The 21,381-nt window shown below is 40.1% G+C and overlaps 1 protein-coding gene across 2 annotated transcripts in view; it reads right to left on the reverse strand.

Moving 5' to 3' along the window:
- EPAS1 (endothelial PAS domain protein 1) overlaps positions 1 to 21,381 on the reverse strand; it is a 78,480-nt gene that overhangs the window by 10,923 nt on the left and 46,176 nt on the right. For both annotated transcript variants that reach the window (XM_027682019.1, XM_027682018.1), the window contains exons 3-7: positions 14,690 to 14,841; positions 14,003 to 14,087; positions 13,384 to 13,502; positions 13,086 to 13,288; positions 4,411 to 4,517 (exon numbers count right to left, since the gene is read on the reverse strand). In XM_027682019.1, coding sequence (XP_027537820.1) covers positions 4,411 to 4,517; positions 13,086 to 13,288; positions 13,384 to 13,502; positions 14,003 to 14,087; positions 14,690 to 14,841 — 666 coding nt within the window. The remainder of the gene's footprint in view (positions 1 to 4,410; positions 4,518 to 13,085; positions 13,289 to 13,383; positions 13,503 to 14,002; positions 14,088 to 14,689; positions 14,842 to 21,381) is intronic.

Genomic DNA, 21,381 nt, shown 5'->3' on the forward strand with positions numbered 1-21,381 from the left:
AGATGTAAAGTTTTATGATGTCCTGCCTGTTGTAATTCAAAGTAGTCAGTTCAGGAAAAATACTGACAATCAATGGCAATAAAATTAGGGCTGGAATACACAAGCAATATTCATACTAATAAGAGCTTGTACTTGTAAGCAGACATAGTCACGCTGAGTAGCAGCAGAAGTGGGAACTGGCTGAACCAAACCTTTGACCACACATTGGCAACCTTTCCTTCTAAACAGCTTTTATGCCCCAAATCAGTATGCCATCAAACTAATGCCCAAAAAATAATGCAATTTGACTCAGTAGGACAGGTTGATTCCGCAGTCTTTGGACAGAAAAATTCCTTGTGAATATGGCCATTAACAGAAGCTATTTATTGTCAGTCTCTCCTACATCACCACCATACAAATGTACAAATTCAGGCCTATGAAATGCAACAACTGTTTTGCAGATAATTGTTGCTGTGTTTATCCTTCTATTTCTGAGGTTTGTTTGTTTTCTTCCTAGGAGTATTTAATCATCCTTCATTTAATTTATTTAGACAAAGTAGAACATTACTTTTATTGATTAAATACTTCTGGTGGAACAAAATCAAAAGGCTTTCATTTCAAAGTGTTTTAGTGACTGGACTGTTCTGCTCTGCTTGTGAAACATAATTACACTGCTTCCTAATCATCAGCTCATCAATAAGAGTCACAGTGTAGGCGCCTGTTACATTACAAAGAAGCTTTTTACTGCTTTAATCTTTTTTATTATTATTATTCAAAGCATGTCATGTTCTGATATAATAAAGTACAGCAGAATCCCTCCATGGGGTAATCTCATAAATTACTAATACACTTGTAACTGCTGACTTTGTTATCAATGCTACATTTAAGGATCTGCCTTCAGAGTGAACTTCTCACTTCTTTATTTTTTTATGAAGTATACATTACCTGTATCTTTTCAGAACTAGTAACATTTGAATCAACATCTCCAATTATATTCCTTATCTTTGTGTGGAGAGAGGGGGAAGGTAGGGATGAATTTAATAGAACACAAAAACATGATTCATTTGGAAGGCTTGTTGAACTTCTGCTATGTACTACCAAGTCGCAGATCCCAGGTGGTGACACTTAGCTCCACACTGAAGTCAGCAGCAAAATTCCCACTGGCTTTAATGGCAACAAGACCAGCTCTTAGTGTAAACAATTATAGATTATTAATTGCTGAATTGGAAAATACAGTTCTACAGTCAATCTGTTGTGTAGATTTATGTAACAAGACAGAAATTTTCATCTTGCTTGTGTAACATGAAAAACTGGGTATGCTAAATGGTGCCAAATGCACTCTAGTCTTCCATTCCAGAGTGACTAATTAAGACTTTCGTACTGTATATGCAACTATACTTCCAGCCATGAACACAAACACTATTGTGGCTTGCTTGAACATGAGGTTGTTATTTCACCTCAAGAAAAAAACTAACCTAAAGCTGCAACAAGCATGATTTATCACTAAATTAGATGGAAGGAAAGGGAAGGAGTTCTGCTTCTATGCAAGACTCACTTGAGGTTTTTCTTTTCAAACTTCAGTCTCCTTCCTCTATTTCCTGTGCGTCTTTACAACACTAGCTGGCTGGCACTGTCAGAATTGATGACTGCTTTATTGCATGAATACATATAATCTACAATAGCATACTTCTAATAAAAATTACTTTTTAATAGAAGCAAGTGTGTTGAACATGAATTTTGAGGTGGATATTTCCATGTATAAAAGGATATGGCCAGGGAAAATTAATAAGTTCTGCATAGCTACATGCTTGGAGGAGGAACAAGTAAGGTCTGTATAAGCTGTATACCTGCTTGGTAACCCTGTGTGTTAGACAACATCTCAACGGCACACATAATGAAACCTAGGCATTTCCTATTTGGAGGGCTTATGTGTGTTTTCTGAAGTCACAGTCTGCTGTCACTTAGTCTTTTTGATTGTTCTCCAAGTTGGTAAGAAGCCTGATGGTCCCAGCAGACATGGGAAGTATTTATGTTGGAAAAACTAAAAGGGCCAAATTTGCTGGTGATGTAAACTGATGGTTATGTTGTGAGCAACAATATTTATCACAGCACAGACTTTGGTCCTGTGCTTCTAACAGTAAAAAGATAATCCATGCTGATCCTATGCTATCATAAACACTATGGAACAGTTTGACCTTAAAACATTTGTAACTTGTGCAGTACACAGTGCCTTGAGCACTTCTGCTGACTTAACACCCTTCTAAGACTTACTCTTGCCTTCATTCTGCTTCTTGATCAGTCCTCATGCCCTACAGCAAAAGTTTGTAGGACATGGCCCTTTTCAGTAGGCACAAATGTTATCTAGACATACACTGCACTACATGACTTTAATTGAATTGCCAGCATGAGGAGCAACCTCAATCAATGCCTGGTCACAGGGGGTACTAGAAACTCTCCAGAGATCCTTACATGGACAAGTCCCAACTCAGTGCTCCCATTTCATTGACTAGCTAGAGATAACCAACAAGGGCTCACTTTCCCCCTCTTTCCTGTTGCCAGTGGGATTGCCAGTTCCCATTTTATTCCCTGTGTGGAGTTGTCCATTCTTAGAAATGCAACTCAACAATTCAAAAGCACCAGTGCAGCACACCCCCTAATTTCACAGGATGACTGTCGATAGCTCCGCATAGGATATGAACATCCTATCTATAATTATCACTAATTCCTTTTCACTGTTAACAGTAAAATATTACATAAGAAACAATTAAAAATATATTCCCAGATAACTTTCACTAAGTATGGGTTGATTTATTTTTTTCTTTTAAGCAGCTCTGGAAACAGGATGATTCGTATCAACACTGTTTTACAGCACATAACTTTTATCACTGCCAAACATTCTTTCAAGAAACATTTCAACTTAAAACTGTCCTGAATCTTTGCCATTGGAGTTAACACATATTCCCTTTTCTCCTTATGGTCAGACAGCTATTCTTTGCTGATCCTTTTCTCTGGGAAGTACAGAAATAATTTCTGTAGATCTATTTGGTGGGCAATTCCCTACAGACATGACCTAAGTCATGGGCTTTTTCCTGAGGACAGAGACCTTTATCATAGCAACTACAAGGTGTGTGTGGGGGGTTGGGTTTGAGTTTGTAGATTGCAGTCTAGCAGCTTTGCTTTGTGTCTATAAAAAGAGCAGCAGCAGAGGTTTTAGTGATGTGTTGCTGAGAACTCTCCAATACACTGGGTCAGGGCCGTAACAGCCAAGGAAATGTCATTTGTACATTAGTGCACCACACTGTCTCAAGCCAAAGCACCAACTGGACAGAGACTGAAGGTTTAAATCCATTATTAAGACACCTTATGTGATAGAGAGGGGAAGTATAACTATATGGCCTGCTGAAGAGAGGAAGCAGATCTTGGATCTGATCTCTGCTCCCAGAGTAAATCAGGTACTTTACATTAAGAACAGCTAAAACTGGCAGTTCATATAGGCATAAGAATAACAAGAAGATGTTGTTCCCAGCTGTAGATATTATTTGTATAATGAATATCACTTTTGGAAAGGCTTCTTGCACATCTGGTTTGGATGGGAAAGACAGTTATTATTTGGTAGCAAAAGACAGACATTCAAAAATACACTGCAGTAAGCTCTTCCTATTTCCCTTTATAGCTGCTCTTTCTGCTGAGTCCAATGGCACATCAAAAGGATAATCACAGAAAAGCTTGGGTTGGAAAGGGCCTTAAAGATCAACTAGTTCCAGTCCCCTGACATGGGGGTTTTCCATTAGACAAGGTTGCTCAGAGCTCCATCCAACCTGGCCTCGAACAATTCTAGGGATGGGGCAGTCACAACTTCTCTGGAAAACCTGTTCCAGTGCCTCATCACCCTCCCAGTAAAGAATTTCTTCCTAAGATCTAATCTAAACCTACTCTCTTTCAATCTGAAGCCATTCCCCCTTGTCCTGTCTCACTATATGCTCTTGCAAAAATTCCCTCTCTATCTTGTAGGCTCCCTTTAGGTACTGGAAGGCCACAATTAGGTTACCCCAAAGCCTTCTCTTTTCCAGGCTGAACAATCCCCATTCTCCTAGCCATCGGTAAATGCACTTCTCACCAGGCTAGTACTGCCTAACTCAGCTTTTCAAATTTTCAGCTGAACCTTGCATTATACCTTAGAGAGACAGTGGTTCTCCTCTCTAACATCCAAGTTTAGTTTTAATTATGCCAAAAAATAGAGCCTCTGGAAAGATCAGCAGAAGATTTCAGGTAGGCAAGCACAGTAACCTGTAAGCTTTCTAGCAAAGTATAAATACTGTTCGGGGACAATATCTGCACACAAAGAGGATTTTTATTTTCAGCTACTTATTGAGGTACCCACAAATTATGCTTTACATGCAAACTATGAAGAAAAATAAGAATGCGACTTACAGTTCTGATGACTCTTGGTCATACTCTCTGAGTCCAAGGCATGGTAGAACTCGTAAGCTGAACGACCCAGCAACTCCTCTGGATGGTATCCAATCAACTCCGTTATTCTTGGTTAAAAAAAAAGCAAATATTTAAAATTCAGGTCACTGTAGCCTTATGCTTACATGTGGAAGGCAGCTATCAGCTCTAGTCCTTAGATTAACAGAATTAAAAAAGCAATATGAGAAATTCTGAACTTCTAAACACAAATCAGGAGCTGCAGAGGACTTCTGATCACATTCTGAAATATCTCCGTGTTCAGAATAAACTGCTTTGTATTAGAATAAAAATTCCTAGTGATGTCATTATGTGTGTTGCAAATTTTCCCAGGCCTATTGCACACTAATAGAAGGTTTAAACTTCTATTAATAACGAAGTTCTCAAGCAGTCCACTACATGCAGAAACTCCCAACGACCACCACTCAAAATCAGACATATGTGAGGGGCGTAGTGGTTAGCACCAACAGGTTTAAAATTATGTGGGCATTTAAAAAACACATGCAAAAGGGTTAAATCACTACTTTGGGTACTGCATTTAATAAAAATGCAAGGTGAGAAACTAAGGGCAGTTAAAAAATATCAGCTCATCTACTTAGTATTTCCTCAATTATATGAGAACTTTAGCATATGGATTAGGTTACTTGGGTGACTAATCCACAAACTAAGTAGGACTTTACACAAAGAAAGCTATGATCTCAAAAACTAGACTTTTTTTCAGAGTCTTTCTGAGTACTCAGGCAAGGCAGAATTTCTCACAAGTTCCTGAATAAAAGAAAATAGGTCATCAAACTATGCAGATGATTTTCTCTAATGAGGGGGTGGAGGAAAAACGTTCTATTTCCCTAAATTCAATTTGAAATGCCATCACATGCAACTTACAGGAAACACAGTAAGTAAAAGAATAATTCAAAAGCAAAGATTATACTATATTCTGTTTTACAAAACAGTGACACTCTTGGTTGCCTTTTCTTAGCTTCTAAACTCTAATAACATAGCAGAGAGCAGTAGCAGAAAGGACTACAAAATGACTAAAGCTGTCATAAACTTTTAAAAGCTGGGAGGTTTGCAAGGAATAGTCACATCTTGCAGCACATGACTGCTGCCAATGGCAGTGTCCAGGTTTTATGCCTTGTTACTAAACTCTCTTGGAAAAGTTTTATCTGCCATCACCACATTTGATTTGTGGTGTTGCTACTTTTAAGGGAGACATCTTCAGGTTTGTGTACTCCCTGAAGGATAGCCTTGGCCCAGCCCTCCAGACACAAGCATGTCTTTACAAGACAGACATGTAAATACTGTAAAACAAACTGAGCAACAGCATGGCATTCCTCTTCTGGATCTCCCTCCAGCAAGGGAAGACAAATAAGATGGGACTATTTTGTGTATGGTTTGAACACTAAGGCATTGAGTCAGCTTTTCCCTGCCTCCACAGAACTGTATAGCTCATAGCCCCAGGACACCTTGGTTTTGTCACTCTGAAAACTACTCTGCCTGATTTCCATAGAACAAACCTGGGTTTATAATGCTTTAGTTGAGCAAAAGCTATAGCTTGTATTGGGTTCCCCTCAAAAACTTACTCTCCTTTTTATGTTTACAGTTTTATTTATATTTACAGTTAGACCAAGAAAGGGCAAATTCTTGAGACCAATTTTCAGAGTTGGTTTTTTTACTCTCTTCACTGACAAGCTTCTGAGCTTTAAAATTGCATCCCAGTCAAATCTGTAACTTTTCTCTAAAACCACAACTGCTTTTTCTTTCTTATTGAAAAGTAGTTCTCATAATGAATTGGTCATCAGAGCTGAACCATCAGGAGAAAACAACAAATACTGAAGAAGCCCTAATAAAAGCAAGGTTCACAAAATAAAGTTGCTGCTTGCCTTTACACAGCCAGCTGGGACACACTGATATAAGTGACCAGAGGCTTTTGCCAGGACCAGTGTAAATACATGGTCTTTAAAAACAGAAACCATGGCCCAGTATCATAAAACATCCCAGTTAGTTTGGAGCTCATCACAGAAGGATTTTAAAATTCAGGAAGTTGAGGATTTACTCTTAATCCAGCCATTGGGAGCTGAGAGCCAAGTGGGGGTTGAGCAGTGAGAAGGAAAAGGAAATAAAGATAATGGGGGGGGGGGAAGCATCATGTACCCAGCAGCATCAGTGCAAATCCAAAACCAAATTACAGCCTTCATGGGTGTCAACAGTGGAACTGAGATAGCAAGCAAAAAATATACATTACAGCAGGCTGAGGGACTCTTAACTCTTATCATATAGGAATTGCAATCTCTATGCAAAATTGTGAGTTACAATCCTGTAATTCCCCCTTTCAAACTGCTCCTCACTGTTCATAATGAGCACCCTCACTATAAAATTTCTCTTCTTGTCATTTCACGGCACAGAATGACTTGTGGTGTGATCCTGTTGTGACAATGTCAAATTTAATTAGATCTAATATAATCTTGGATGAAAGTTAGCAAGTGGTTAACTTCAGCAAGGTAGCATCTTTTTATTACAACCAACTACATATTACACAAAAAGATAAGAGATCAAAGAATTACCCCACAACATTGGCTAAATTCTAAACCCATGCCCGGTAACAGTGAAATACTAATAAAGAATAATTGTTTTAAAATAGTTAGTTTAAAAATCATAATAAATGGCTAAACAGCCTCTATGCCCTTCTTGACCAATCTGTTGATCTGTTAATACTATTCAGACTCATCACACTTCTCCTTAAAGACTCCTGGGATCAAAATGACTTTTAAAAAAATTATAGTGTTCCTTTCTCCCACTCCCCAAAAAAATCCTAAAACTGGCTGAAAAGTGTTTCCTAGATACATTTTTAAATGCCACTATTTTAAAACAAACACCCTCTCTCCGATAATTGTTATCTGGATTAGTTTTGCGTGCATGAATTGGCAATTCACACCCTCCTTTATTCCTTCTCTGGTGCTGTTGACCCTGAAAAGTTTAAAAAAAGATCTTGTAGGCTTCAGGCCATGCAGGGCTGGAAATCAGATTAGACAACTTCATGCCACATAATGCACTAGGATCTAGGTGGACAGCTATCTCCATCACACCCATCCTTTGACTCTCCCAAGACATTCATGGAAGAAGACTGGCCGTAGCCAAGAGCCCAACAGCACCTGGGCCAGGAGGCAGCGAGTACTTTGGCACAGGACTTTGCACTGACCTCACCTGAGCATCACTTTGAGGTTTGCCAGGGACGTGCACCCTCCAAGCTCTGCATGCTTTCTACAGGAACCTCTTAGCAACATGAAATGCCAAGTGAACACACGGAAGACTAAGTGCAAAGGAAAAGGCATTCCATGGAGCTATGAGAAGGAGGAGTACATAACTAAGAAATTCAGGGAAATGTCTATACCCCATGGGACCAAAGGGTCGTTTACAAAACTGAGTCCAGGACACAAGACTTCTACTTTTGCTTAGACACCAGACAGAAAATTGCTCTTTGTGCAAGCTGTGGAATGACAAAATTAGAAAGCAAACTGTATGGTGGTTTTGGATGGCATTCCTGCCATGGTAGGCTTTGTGTTTCCTTTGCATCTGTGGAATGCTAATTAGGAAGATGATGATAATTTTTTGTTGAAAATGACAGGTGGACTGCGAGACTGTTTATTTTCCTGTTAACCATTCATTTCTGAGAACACAAATACCTTTGGGGGAATCTTAATTTTTCCAGACTGGCACTTCAGTTTTCTCAGCTAAACTTGTCATCATGATTTACTGAGGTAAAAATCTCAGAAAACACAGTAAAGAGGTGTGCAGTAGCCATCTGCATTAGGGGATCTGTCCCAGCTACCACCACTTAAATGCTTTTTGAGTTCTACTTCAGTTTCCCTTAATATACGATATATTTAAGTACCTTAATATATAATTTTTGGAACATGGAGTAAAGGCACAGTTTTGCGCTTAGGATGCACAATTAGGAAAGAAATGATCTGAACTTTATTTCTAGAACTGTACAACCTTGCCCTACTTTATCTCTTTGAGACACAGCAAAGCAACAAACTTCACTTCTTTAAAGGCTGCTTCTCCTGCAAGATGAGCTAGTTCAAGTATTTTGGTTTTTCTTAAAATTGTGCTTTTCTGTCCCTTTAAAGGAGCACAAAGGTTTTTATTGTATACCATTTCTTGAGTTAAAATAGTATTGTAAGAACCATCAGGACTGAGAAGTCGGACTCTTGTGAAAGACTGCTCTAATGTTTACTGCCCCAAAAAATAGCTGGGTGTATATTTTTGGGGCTGTGTATGGACTGTGTGTGTGAGGGTGTGGATCTCTTAACAAAGTCTTTTTATATTCAAACTGTTACCAAATTATTGAAGTTAAATTGGTCTTAAGGGGAACAAACAAAACAAAAGTTATACTTAAAGCGAAATGAGTTAAAAAAAAAAAAAGACAAAAAATAATAAAGCCCAACACAGACACTGCCTGGAGTAAAGCACTCTGTCAGCCTGCTACAGCAGGCGGCAGGGTAGTCTTGCCAACTAACCACATTTCCTCTCAAAAATATTCATGGCTCCTTTTACTCTAACCCAGGCCAATAACAAAAATAAAATGCAAAATCCTGGGACTCTTGGCCACTCCTGAGAGGGATGGCTGGCCTGGTCAGGTGTATCTGTCCTACTAGGCAAAAAAACTAGATAGGTACCTGAAAATCTTCAGCAGGACTCTGTCACTCCTACTCACTGGGTCCATCTAAATCAAAGTCTCATTATTAGCAAAAGAAGTTAGTCACACTTAATTCTTAAATATGACATATAACAAAAATTCAGTTTTGTCAGTTGCGGATCTTTGGCTTCAGATATCATCATTTCACTGCGATCTCCATACTGCATTTTCCCCTGAGAAGGGATGGAGTGACAGGAGGTCCATTCAAATGCTTATTTGCATTCTCACCTAATTTAAAAATATTCCCCAAATACAGGTCAAATGGCGAACTGACTTAAATCCTCATCCAAGGTCCTATGCTTGCATATTGCTGTTTTACTGGGACATAATTGGAAGCACAGTACAACTGAGTTTCCTCAGTCAGGCACAGCCTGAATTCCACATGTTTACGCACATGAGAAACCTAGCTGGGACCAACACTATGGCATTGCTTCTTCCTGCACCATCCTATTCTGAATCACCATACATCCTCCATCACTCCTTTTTTCTTCTTCAACTCTTCCATTAGAGTATGACTTCCATTAGAGTATAACTAATCGTATTTCTTATAATCAGGAACACATAACATCCAATGGCAAGCCACAGCTTCAAAGTAACAAAGCACATACACTTTTCAGTGTGCCAGTGCCAGGGAACCTCTTGGTGACGAAGCCTCCAGAGTTGCCACCTGCACATCTCATCCTGTGCAAAACAGATTTGTTTCCTTATCTATCCTTCTCTCCCCTCACAGATGCTACCCACAGCAATTATAGGCAAAGAGTGCTTTCCTCTCCCCTCCCCAGCAACTGAGAAGTCACAAGAATGAAGGTGAAAGGCAAATGCTTTCAGAAACCCATTCTCCTCCAATCTGCAGTGTATGGTTTTCCTTTGTTGTGCGTAAAGCATAAAGGCTCAGACTGCATGTGCTGGGGCACCTGAAGCAGTTTTGGGGTTTTCTATCAAATTCAGATACAGTTTTCACTTTCGTTTTGTGGATTTCTCCACCACAGAAACATACTGCCACTATTTCTACCTACTGATTGGTCCCGTGGCCTTGCACAGGAAGATATGCTGAGCATTAGCTTTGACACCAAAGTAACAAAATTGTCTTTGTACAAGACATACCTTTTTTTCTGACTAAAACACCCTCACTGGTGATCTTCCCTGACACAAAAGCGTTGTGCAGCTGAAATAAATCCTCACTTGGATTATTAAATTGCACCATTGGTCAGCATTTCTGTATTACAGCTAAAATAATCCTTCCTGTAAACCACTTAGCCAAGATAAGTGGAGCAAGGGAACATTTTTAAATTACTCTCCAGGAATGGCTGAAGCAGGCATTTAACAGAACAACCATATTTATTATTCATATCTCACAAACCTTTCTTTGCAGGATCATCACCTTGCAAAAACTGTTTTAAGACTACAAACATTTTCCACCTAATTACTGGCAAGGCATAGGCCCACATACATAATTATTTTTGGAGGGCAAATTATATGGGCTACTGTCTCACACATTTTAAATGAGGGATGGCCAGTCTTGCCTGCTTCACATTGCACCTACTCTGTACCCTCCTAAGGAAAAGCCAAAAGAATCAAGGCACTTCATGTCAGCCAACTTGTCTTTGTTACTAGGTGTTGTGAGGTAGCCAGCCTTTATTTTGCATGTTGCTTTGTGACAGACAAAGGCTGTAAGCTTTCCTCATATGAGATTATCCTCAGAAATCCTAGCATTTCTTTAACTGAATGCTTTGAAAATAAAAACTTTTCGCTCCCTGGAAGCAGACCTGTCCACACCAGATGAACTGCAGAACATATTAGGACCGCTGCAGAAGCCTTGTAGAGGAGGCACACTGCCCTCAATATCATCAGCCCTGAACTGGAAAGACATAGTCTCTTATGGAGAAATGAGCTGGAATGCTGCAGAAAGGACAGAGTACGTGTAAAAGGCATCTGACTGGCACATGCTGCCTTCCCTCCCCCACTCCCCAGCCGGGATTTACATACTTGGCATAAGCTGCTCCTTCAATGCAGTTTGTCTAGCAGCACCGAATTTGATAAGAACAGCTGAGTGTTTTGCATTTTTATGTGTCTAGTGATGTGTTGCCTGTTGGAGAGAAATCAACATCTCTTCTGGGAGGGAAGCAAGAGCCAGGCAGATCTGCTATGAAGAACCTGAAAGGTTTGTGAGGTCTCTTCCTTCTCTGGCCTGACTGGCTTTTTACAGCTTTATCAAAGTCTCAGTAAAACATGAATGAAACATCCAACCAAAACTATGTAGTATAAGATGTGCTACTTTATTGTTGTCTGATTCTAAAGAAAAAGAATCACTAAAATCCCTACAAGTCAAATCCTCCAGAGGAAGCTGTTGTATTTCACTGCCATGTGAAATATTTTCTCTGTAAATCAAACACCCACTATTTAAGATGGGGTATAATATGTTATTATTTTTAAAATAAGCATGTGTATCTTTAATGGGATAGCATCAGTCCCTCTAATTCTCATTTATAATGGCTTATGCATTAAGTCTTGCAGAGACACATGAATGCTGCAGTAAAGCAAAATCCTCTGCTACTCTCCTCCAGCCTGCCACTGAATGGCACCAGTAATTTAGAGGTACACCATTTTTAATAAGAAACCATTACCAAATTGTTGCTTTCCCCTGCAGCAGCAAAATCTTATTGATATCTCAATATTTTTATTGTGAAAGTATTAACAAAGAAAAAAAAAGTCTGATTGTGATTACATGAGAGGCCATTTCTAGTTACACTTGCTGCTCAGTTCTCAGAGAGGTCAGAAGGTTGGTCACAAGTTTCATGCTTGCAATCTTGCTTTCATCCACAGCTGCTAACACTGCTAGTTTATACCGCTGCTTCATTACATGGTTTAAAACAACAGTCTTACTTAGCAAAGTTTAAAAAAACCTTTGAAGGTTGAAAAAAATAAGATGTCAATCCTGTGAGTTTTTGTGTAAAATGTGAGCATATGTATAATCCCACTGATAACCCTGCAGGCCTCAGAGGTTGCTAGCACATCTGAATTTCAGGAGACCAGTTTCTTTTGGCAGAAAAGTTCATCTTAAATTCAGGAATGACTTCATAAACTTCAAAAACCCCAAAACAAACACCAAACTCACAGCAGTAAAGACAGAACTTTCTGGGTAAATGGGGAACAGAAAGACACTTCATGGGAAAGGATCTCTGGCTCACTCACACGCACTGAAAATGGTTATCACAATATGTAGAGAGGGAGAAGAGGTAGATGGCACGAAATGCCTTTGAGATCCCAGTAGAAATCAAGCAAGTGAAGAGTAGGGGGATCTCAATTTTTTCCATTTAAGAGGAAGTGTGGGGAGCAGAGGACACAGCCCCTTGCCTGACCCAAGATTATCCCTTCCCCTTCATTTCGTCACTAAAAGGAGCAGATAGATAACCAGCAAAGGTTGTTTGCTTTTCATTGAGCAAGAGGCTGCAACCTCATTTCAGAGCTGCAGGTACTCTGGGTGCCTTAGCAATTCTTAGTTAATTTAGATCATAAAGTACTTGCTAGCTAACGGATAATTGCATCCTGGGCCAAAACAACCGTAAAACAGTCCTTGACTAAGGTCCATACGGCACCATTTGAGAGTTCTCGAAAACACGACAACAGAGATGCTGCATACTCTCCAGTTTTATCAGTTAATCCCCAAGAAGCTAATGCTCGTGGCTCCAAGTTGCTTCATCATCTGCCAGTAAAATTGAATTCCTCACTTGGCAGGAGGAGGAAATACACCAGGAGTACCACTTTGCCTAAATTGAGATTTGAGGTGGTTTAAGTGAGCCACTAAATAGCTGTTTTGGTAATGGACTGTACTTTCTTCTAGTTCTTGCTTACCAGGTCCACACAGGAGGGCATTTGGAAGAACTTCTTGTTTTGTTCAAGAACTTAGAAACACTTATGGAAAGGAAAAATCAGTGGAGCTTACCTGTCATCGCAGTAGGTAAATTTCATGTCCATGCTATGGCGACTCAGGAAGGTCTTGCTGTCCAGGGGGATATCAATGTTTGAAGGGTGCTGAATAGGCTCACACATTATTATAAGGCAGGTGAGCAGAGGCTCCTTATATCCACATAGACTGTGAGGAGGGCAAGTGTTATACACTTTAACTTGTCCAGTGCAGTGCAAAACCTGAAATAACGAGAAACAAACTTAGAATGCACTTTCTCTACATGCCAAATTGTTTTTTAAAATCAAAACCACTTATTATGGATCAAATATGGTACCTTCCATGTTGCAGACTTGAGGTTAACAGTTCTGCCTCTGTTGGTAACGGTGCATTTCATTCTCATAAAGAAGTCACGCTCAGTTGACATCTCTTTGCTTTTCTTTCCAAAGCCTGGACCTGTATAAGGAAAATGGGAAATGAGCTTTCCCATTTTCCTTCTTCATTTCTTCTACTTTTAAGCATGAAGGATTCAACAGAAATAAGAAACTAATTCTCAGATAATTCACCTGCAGAGACCATCAAAGATGCATGGACCATTGCAGAGCAGTCTGTAGAGCTCAGACCTAAAACTTTAAGTGGAATTTAAATAGGACTCTGTGCATTTAAACCTGTATTTTAGCTTGCAGCACGCAAATCTTTCCAAAGCGTTATAACTGAAAACATTATGCCCGTATTAACTCGATAAAAGGAAAACACTAAATAAGCAGTCCTTAGTGCTATCATATTTAAGCAATATTTGGCAAAACAAAACAAATCTGCAAAGCATTGAATAACAGTTAGCCGTTATACTAGGAATGAGAATTCTCTTTACCATGACTAACAGATCTCTACTGCTAGCCAATTACTTCATTTGGTTATTTAAAAGCAAACAGTGACTTTTTTATTTTCATTTTTACCATTTTTCAGACTCAGATTCTCTCGAATTTCTTCGTGGTCACATGGATGAGTGAAGTCAAAAATGCTGTGTCCAGTTAGTTCCACCTGTGCAGAAGGAAGAGCTACACTTAGCCAAGTAAAAGCAACTGACAGTATTTATCTGTTTTCAAATACCATTTATTCTAATGAAACTGGTCACTAGAACTAAGTGCATCAACAGGATGCTCACAAACATGAATCCTGTGACCCTCCCTTTGTTTATCCTATCCATAACTTATTTTCTCCCCAGAACAATTCTCTTATCTTTGGATTTGCACAGTGCAGTTAACAGTAAACACCACTGGATATTTTCAACACAGAAGGAAAAAACCGAATCCACAAAGCAGAAAAGGGGGGACTCAAAAGAGCAGCTCTATCCCTTCTGTCCCATAGTCTAAGGCACAAGTTAAATAAATGCCTTCTCCTCTCCATGAAAATATCTATGAAGGTAAATTTGCAGTCACCAAAGACACTACAACTTTGATAGGAAGGGAAAGGGAACTCCCCACCCCTACTGTCTGCTGTGCAGGGTACCTGCCTGAGAAATAAGACATTTTATTTCCAATTTTTTTTGCAGTGACACACAGCTGGGTTTTTTGCATTTAGGCATAGGACTTGTTTCTAGGAACTGTGTTACAAAGAGAGGGAAGCATGAGAGAACAAGTTACCTGGGTAAGACCCATGTATTTGTTGACATTCTCTGACAAAAAGATCATGTCTCCATCCTGTGTCACCACGGCAATAAATCCCTCCAAAGCTTTCAGGTACAAGTTGTCCATCTGCTGGTCTGCCTCTACTTCATTCTCATTGTCAGCACATACTGAGAAAAAAAAAAAGAAAAAAATAGTATTTAAAGCCTTCAGCACCCTACCCAGCCTTTTTCAATGCAAGCACATTCAGTTACAAGGTGACAAAATATTTTTCTGCTGTTAAAATTTCATTTCCACAAATTCCTTCTGGTGGGGCCTCCTAAACAGCATGTGAAAGGCATGATGCCCTTATTAGCAGAAGGGCAAGAGATACTTTTCTAAACGTTCTAGCAAATACAATAGACCCTCTGTTCACCTTTAGTATGTTTCTGCAAGATGTGTTTTCAGTCAATAACACCTACATACACAGGCACTGAAGTGCATCTTCTTTGTGCACGTTCTCTTGGCCACACGCAACATTTGTACCTCCTAACAGGCACAAAGTATAGGGCAAGTCTTACAGAAGGTATCTAAATTTGTGCATTCCAAACATCTGACAAAAGACTTTTTCCATCAGGTCAGGTTTTCCAAGAAGTTAAAATATGGTTCCTACAGAGTATGTCTAAATAGACTTCTCCACTCAATAATCTGTTAACTACTTCTAGAAGAAAAATTAGAAAACCTCTCCTTTGAAATTAGAAAACCTCTCCTTTGAAGTCTCGTTCTGGGTGAATCCATCTTTCATTCCATAAATCTCCGTATTCCTCGGAAAACCACAGATCCATCCCACTGATACCTGCTTTTTCATGTGCAGACATCAGGAGTCCCTGTGCTCCACTCCACCAAACTCCGACAAGCTTCATCACCCCCCTCTACTTCTCCTGTCCCACAAGGAGGAGAGCCTCAGATTCTGGTTATGTCTCAGATGTTTGCCTAGGCAGACTCTCATCTTACACTTTTTTTTGGGAAAGACATGCCACCATTGAGCTGAAATCTAATGCCATGCTAGAATATTTATTACAGTGCTTTTTTGTTTTTGTTGTCGTTGTTTTTGTTTTGTTTGTTTGTTATAAGCTTTCCTGGTACTTTTTGGCTGCACTGTCACAACAATTGATGGCACTGCGATGCCCTCGGCTGTGCTTCACATGGCCCATCTCCTGTGATGGGAGGCAAGATGTAGGCAAAACTGCAAGCAGGGAGGAAAAGGGAAGGCACTGCTTCTCCTAATACCAGTCACCCAAGCATCCATTTCCCTTCTATGCTTTTAAACATGTTTCAGCTGCATGAATAAGAAGCTTTCAGGGGATGATTTGCAGATGACTAGTATAGAAAAATTCCAGTTTAGGAGCTGGCCCATTAATTTCTTTATATGTTTTATGTGAAACTTCTGGAACTAGTTTTTTACAAAACTATTTACAGATATTGCATCTGGTCTCTGCACCTCAGACATGCTATGGTGAGCTTATCTTTATAGTTTTGTCAGTTAGCCTGCACATTTGTTATCAGTCATTGCAAATATATATCATTGTAAAGCTCTGAATTTGGGGGGGGAAAGCCAGCAAACAAAGGGAAAAAAGAAAACAAAAACATGGCCTTGTGAGACAACAAGGGTTTAAGTACTGTCTAGATCAAAGGTGCTCCATAGCCCTTGGCAGTAAGGATGACATAAGAAGAGCTGCATCAATCCGGTTCTGTGTCCCTTCCTGGTGGCACAAGAGTGCTCCAGGCTGGTCCCACCACCAATTTTGCTGCCCAGAGGTTCCAGTTGTAATTGCATCAGCCTTACTCGCAAGAACAGTGGCACTCTTAAACAAGTTTCTTGGAGAAGTTGCTCTTCTTTGTTGGTTTAATGTTGCAATTTCAGCATAAAGTTTTTTGTTCTGTAGCAAATCTACTGTTAACACTTGAGAAAAGTCTTTAATTCTTGTTATTTTCTTTCAGGAAACTGCACATTGATAATTTCCCTTCTATTTCTTATTGAAATACTCATTTTGGGGAGAAGTCTAGAAGCAGGAATGGAGTATTACTTTGTAAAACATTATTAGAAGTGGTTTGGGTTTGATTTTTTTTGGATAAGGAAGAGGCTGAGCCAAACTAGTGCAGTTTTTACTCTGAAGTATTAATGAGTTATAATTAAAGGCTAAGTTTGATCTATATAGCTCCTGCAACTGCATCTGCTAGTGCCTAAGGATGGACTGCAAGCAAATGCAGAGGGATGAACACTTGCAATGCAGAGCCCACCAAGCCCTGTTGGAACAGATGAGTGGTGACAAAAACAATGCTGGCTGCTGCTGCTGCTGCATCCTCCTGTTCCTCAACATTCCTCCCTGGCAGCAGCCCATCACCCATCATGCAAACAAGGGAAGAAATGGACTCAGCCCTGGAGCCATGGGGAGCACTTTATCACCCTTTGCTTCTCAAAACGACTATTGGGTAGCAGGGAAAAGAGGATGCTCTCTGGGGATGGCCAGCACAGGCTGAGGATTTATCATTTCATGTCCCTGCTCTGCAATTCTAGCTACACACACAGGGGCCAGTTCCTCCTCAGTACAAAGCAAATGACTTCAGGAAATTACATCAGAACTAGCATTTAAAATACAGAAAATACACAATAATATTATTTGAATAGTATGCACTTTGACCATAATGACATTTAGGGAAGGAAAAAAAAAAGTGGGTAAAAAAAAAAAGAGGTAAGTGACCATCTGCTCCCAAGCTTGTTTCTGCTGCGTAAAGAATGTCAAGGGTCTTTTTTTACTTTTCCGGAAGCAAACAAATGGTTTATTCAGCAGGGATCATGGCTATAGCCCAAGACAATCAGCCAAGTGTGGGTTCAGAGAAAAAATGACTTTTCAGCTCTAACCCCAGACCCTCCTTTCCATTTTTTTTTCCCAGCTCATTAAGTTTGCATTAACAAAACATGACCATTCAAAGGCAGGAAGGCTATTCAAAGCATTTGTATTCTTAAATGCCTCCAACAGTGAAAGACAAACACTTTACTTGTATTATCAGATGATTAAGTTTGCTTTTCCATGTATATAAATTATATTACTTATACAAACACACACAGAGGACATAGGATCACTCACATTAGGGCTGCAGGTTCAAACCCTTAATGTCAGAGCTGAGCACAGCACTTAAAAGATACAGTCAGCTTTAAAGCACGTGGTTAAAGGGGTTTGTGGGATCAGAGTTCAACTGTTTTTATTAAAATTATCTTTGTCCAGCTGGAGTCATCTGCAATGTGGACTGGGAGGAGGTAGGGATGTTTGTGCTGCTGTGCACCCCGTCTAACATAACCACAAAGCACGACTAAGTGTTCTGCAGACACCTTCCAGCTTCCCTGGTAACTCAATAAACCCCACTGCACCCCATCCTTTTTTCTTAGCAGCCCTGGCCAGGGCAGGAAAAGGGGAGCTGGCAGATACAGGTTTCTTGCAGTACTTAATAGGGGATGCTCACATTTCAAAGACAGAGCAGCTGTAGCAAGGAAAACTGTAGGCACTATCAGGTAAGTACCTCCAGGAGCCACTGTGCTACTGCTGCCCATCTATTCCTTGCCTGTCCTCCATGAGCAGCCCCCAGCAGCCTACCCTGTGCAGCTCCAGCACTGGGGGACACACCAAAGGTGCTCATGCCTTCTGCTGTTTCCACGTTCTTTATGGTGGTTGCAAACGGAGTCCCAGAAGGTGTCATCTGTACTAACCCCCTGAAGCATATCAGCTACCTGAGGATTCTTAGTCTGCAGCAAAGATATATGCTGGGCATCACTGTGGTGGCCCTAGCATGCCCTGTATCAGGTAACTTGGTATAATTAGAGTAATATAAATAATAAATAGTAGTCCCTCCTATGTCTGCAGTCTCAGCATTATAGCGTGCTCCCTTTCTCCTGTGAAAACTACTAGCTAGTAATACACAGAGGGTATACACACTTTAGGAACTGACACATCAGAAGCAATTCAGTCACTGCCACTAGCAAAAACCTGGTTGGCTTTAGAAAGACTCTGTTTTGAAGATGAAAAACAAATAAAGGCATGGCTACTGCAAGCTCCTCCTCAGGAAGGATCCCTATTGTCTTTCACTTTGCTTTAAATTTTCTTCATTAATTTACCCTGGGGCTGGACTGGAGCATTAGCATAAGAAAATTCAGCTTCAGATGGAAAATATTTGAGAAAGCTGGGACCAAAGGGAAGTGGGAAGTAAGCATGAGAAGTTGAGGGCAGAACTTCAGCCTTTGGTTTCCAGTAGGTCTGAGGTCACTTTATCGAGATAGTAGCACCTCACGTAGACTTGCCAGATTTTCCAGGTCTTCAAGAAAGGTAACAGTGGGACTCAGTTTATACTGACTTTTTTTTTCCTTTTTTTTTTTTTTTAGCATTGCTTTTCAAAATAGTTGGTAACTGAATTTTGAAATAAGGATACATTTTTGTTTTTTTTTTCCTACAACTTTTTTCATCTCCCCTCTACGAAGGGGAGTACCTCAGGTAGGCCACCATGACAGTATAGCAGGGAGACTGGATTGCTAGTAGGTCATTTTAAATATTAATTAACAGCACATTTAGCAGAATGAAGTGCTGTAATATATTGTTCATATCATAGCTACATTGATGGAGACTGGCCAAGACTGTGTTCATGTTACGCTGTGAAGCTTACACAGGAGGAGAATCCCTGTCTAGGTGACATTGGAAGATGCTGAAACATGTCAGAAAGCCTCAGAAAAGTGCAGTGGCCTCCCTGGGATGACTGTTAGAGCTACAGGAGAACCCAAAAGAGATCAACCATGTCTCATGTCCCAGAATTTGAAGGGTCATCCACTGTTCATATTGCCCTAAGGCAGCATTTATTACTGCAGCAAATTTTGATACAGTATTTTTCAGTCCATGTCTCAATCTGTATTAAATTTTGATAAGTATTTATTTTGATAAATTTTCTAACGACCAAAGTAGTATCTATTTATTGAAAAGAAACTTTGAACTGTGATAGCAAATGCTTATTGCAATGTTTATGATAACCTTTTATGCTAAAAATAGCACTTGTAAACAAGCTTTGATTAATTCCCACTGTCAGGATGTGCACTGTTCCCAAGTTTAAGAACACTTTTTCCGTAGATGCTTGCTCATTTCCTTCAGTCCAACCTCTTGGAACGAGTCTGAAGGCTCAAAAATCAGGCTCTCCTCACAAGAAACAACTGCCCAGGTATAAACAACCTCCTAGCAAACAGCCTATATTCATCTTAACACCTTTGATCTGACTCAAATGGGCCTTTTTGGTTAGTTCAGAGGTAGATAGTGATAACATGTGTTTCTACTGGAGATCACACAGTCACCCGCACAGAATTTTCCTGGATTTGTCTCTCATTCTGGTTCCTATAAGTACCAGAAAGCCACTTAGATATTGTGCATAACAGATACCAGGCTATAGCTGTCACTCCAGAGGGTTGTAAAAACTGCCTGACGCCAGCAGCCAAAAGTTAGGGAAGATCTAACAGCAGCTTCATCCTGCATCAGAGAGAGCAGCTTTGAGACAGTCTTGTCTCTTCCTGGTTTCTTGTTTTCCGTCAAAGGAAAGTGACTGATTTTTTTCCCCTTTTTTTCTGTCTTGACAGGGCAGTACATCCTGTTCAAGGGGATATTCTCAACGTGTTCAATAAAAGCTTTCAATTTAGGTATACCAAGAAAAAGCTACTCTTTAACTTGAAGCTTCCTGAAGGGCTCTTATCTCCTAGTGCACAAGCAACTTGGATAAAGAGAACACTTATGTTAGTGTCATTTTGATTGCAGAGTTTATATCTAGCCAAATATTCAGATGCTGCTCCTAGGAAGTTGCTTCAAGTCCTACAGCCATCAGTGTTGAATGGCAGGATACAGCACCCCATCAGACCAGGTTTTGAGCCCCATGGGACCAGGACCTTCTGGTGCACTTTCCCTGAAAAAGGACACCCCTTCGAGCAGCTGAAGCACTCAGCACCTGGCTCCACTCTCATTCTTAGCATCACTATAAAACTATTTTTCCAATTTAATAAAAGCAACGAAGTAGACATGCTATTTTTAAAGCACTGTTTTATGCCACAATGTTCTGACATTAGATGCAGCTTGTCCAGACATTCAAAAACAATGCCCACACCAATTCTCCCTACAGTTTGTCCTCTTGCTTAAAAGCCTAGAGAAAAGCTATTTTTTCCCCTTCTGCTCCCTGCTGGCTTTCCGGCTCTGTTGTCTCCCTCCCTTGAAACGACTTCACACTGGCTTCCTTGTGGCCTCCCTTCTCCCAAACAACTTCCTGTCTGCTTCCCTGTTCCCTCCCCATTTCTGCTGCTGTCTGCCTGCACAGGAGCAATTCCCAGCCAGTTTCCTTTGCTGGATTTCTGCACAGAAGAGACATTTGGGTGACCACACAATTGGGATGGGATTAAAGCAAGCTGATAAAATTGTGTTTGCCTGATCAGCCTGATTAAAAAGTCCATAGTCCTGCCACACAGAAACTCACAGGTACCAAAGAGTTCTGGTTCCTGTAATGCCTTTAGCATCAGCATGGTTCAAATAAACACTTAAAATTATTGGCACTGCATATACAGGTTTCCTGAAATGGATTCTCTTCTTCATATTCAGACAAAAAGAGAATATCTGAGTCAGCCTTAGCAACTGTCATGATGTTAGCTGTTAACCAAGATA

The sequence above is a fragment of the Neopelma chrysocephalum genome, unplaced genomic scaffold, assembly GCF_003984885.1.
Source record: "Neopelma chrysocephalum unplaced genomic scaffold, ASM398488v2 Primary Assembly neopelma1_61b, whole genome shotgun sequence".
Taxonomy (NCBI): Eukaryota; Metazoa; Chordata; class Aves; order Passeriformes; family Pipridae; genus Neopelma; species Neopelma chrysocephalum.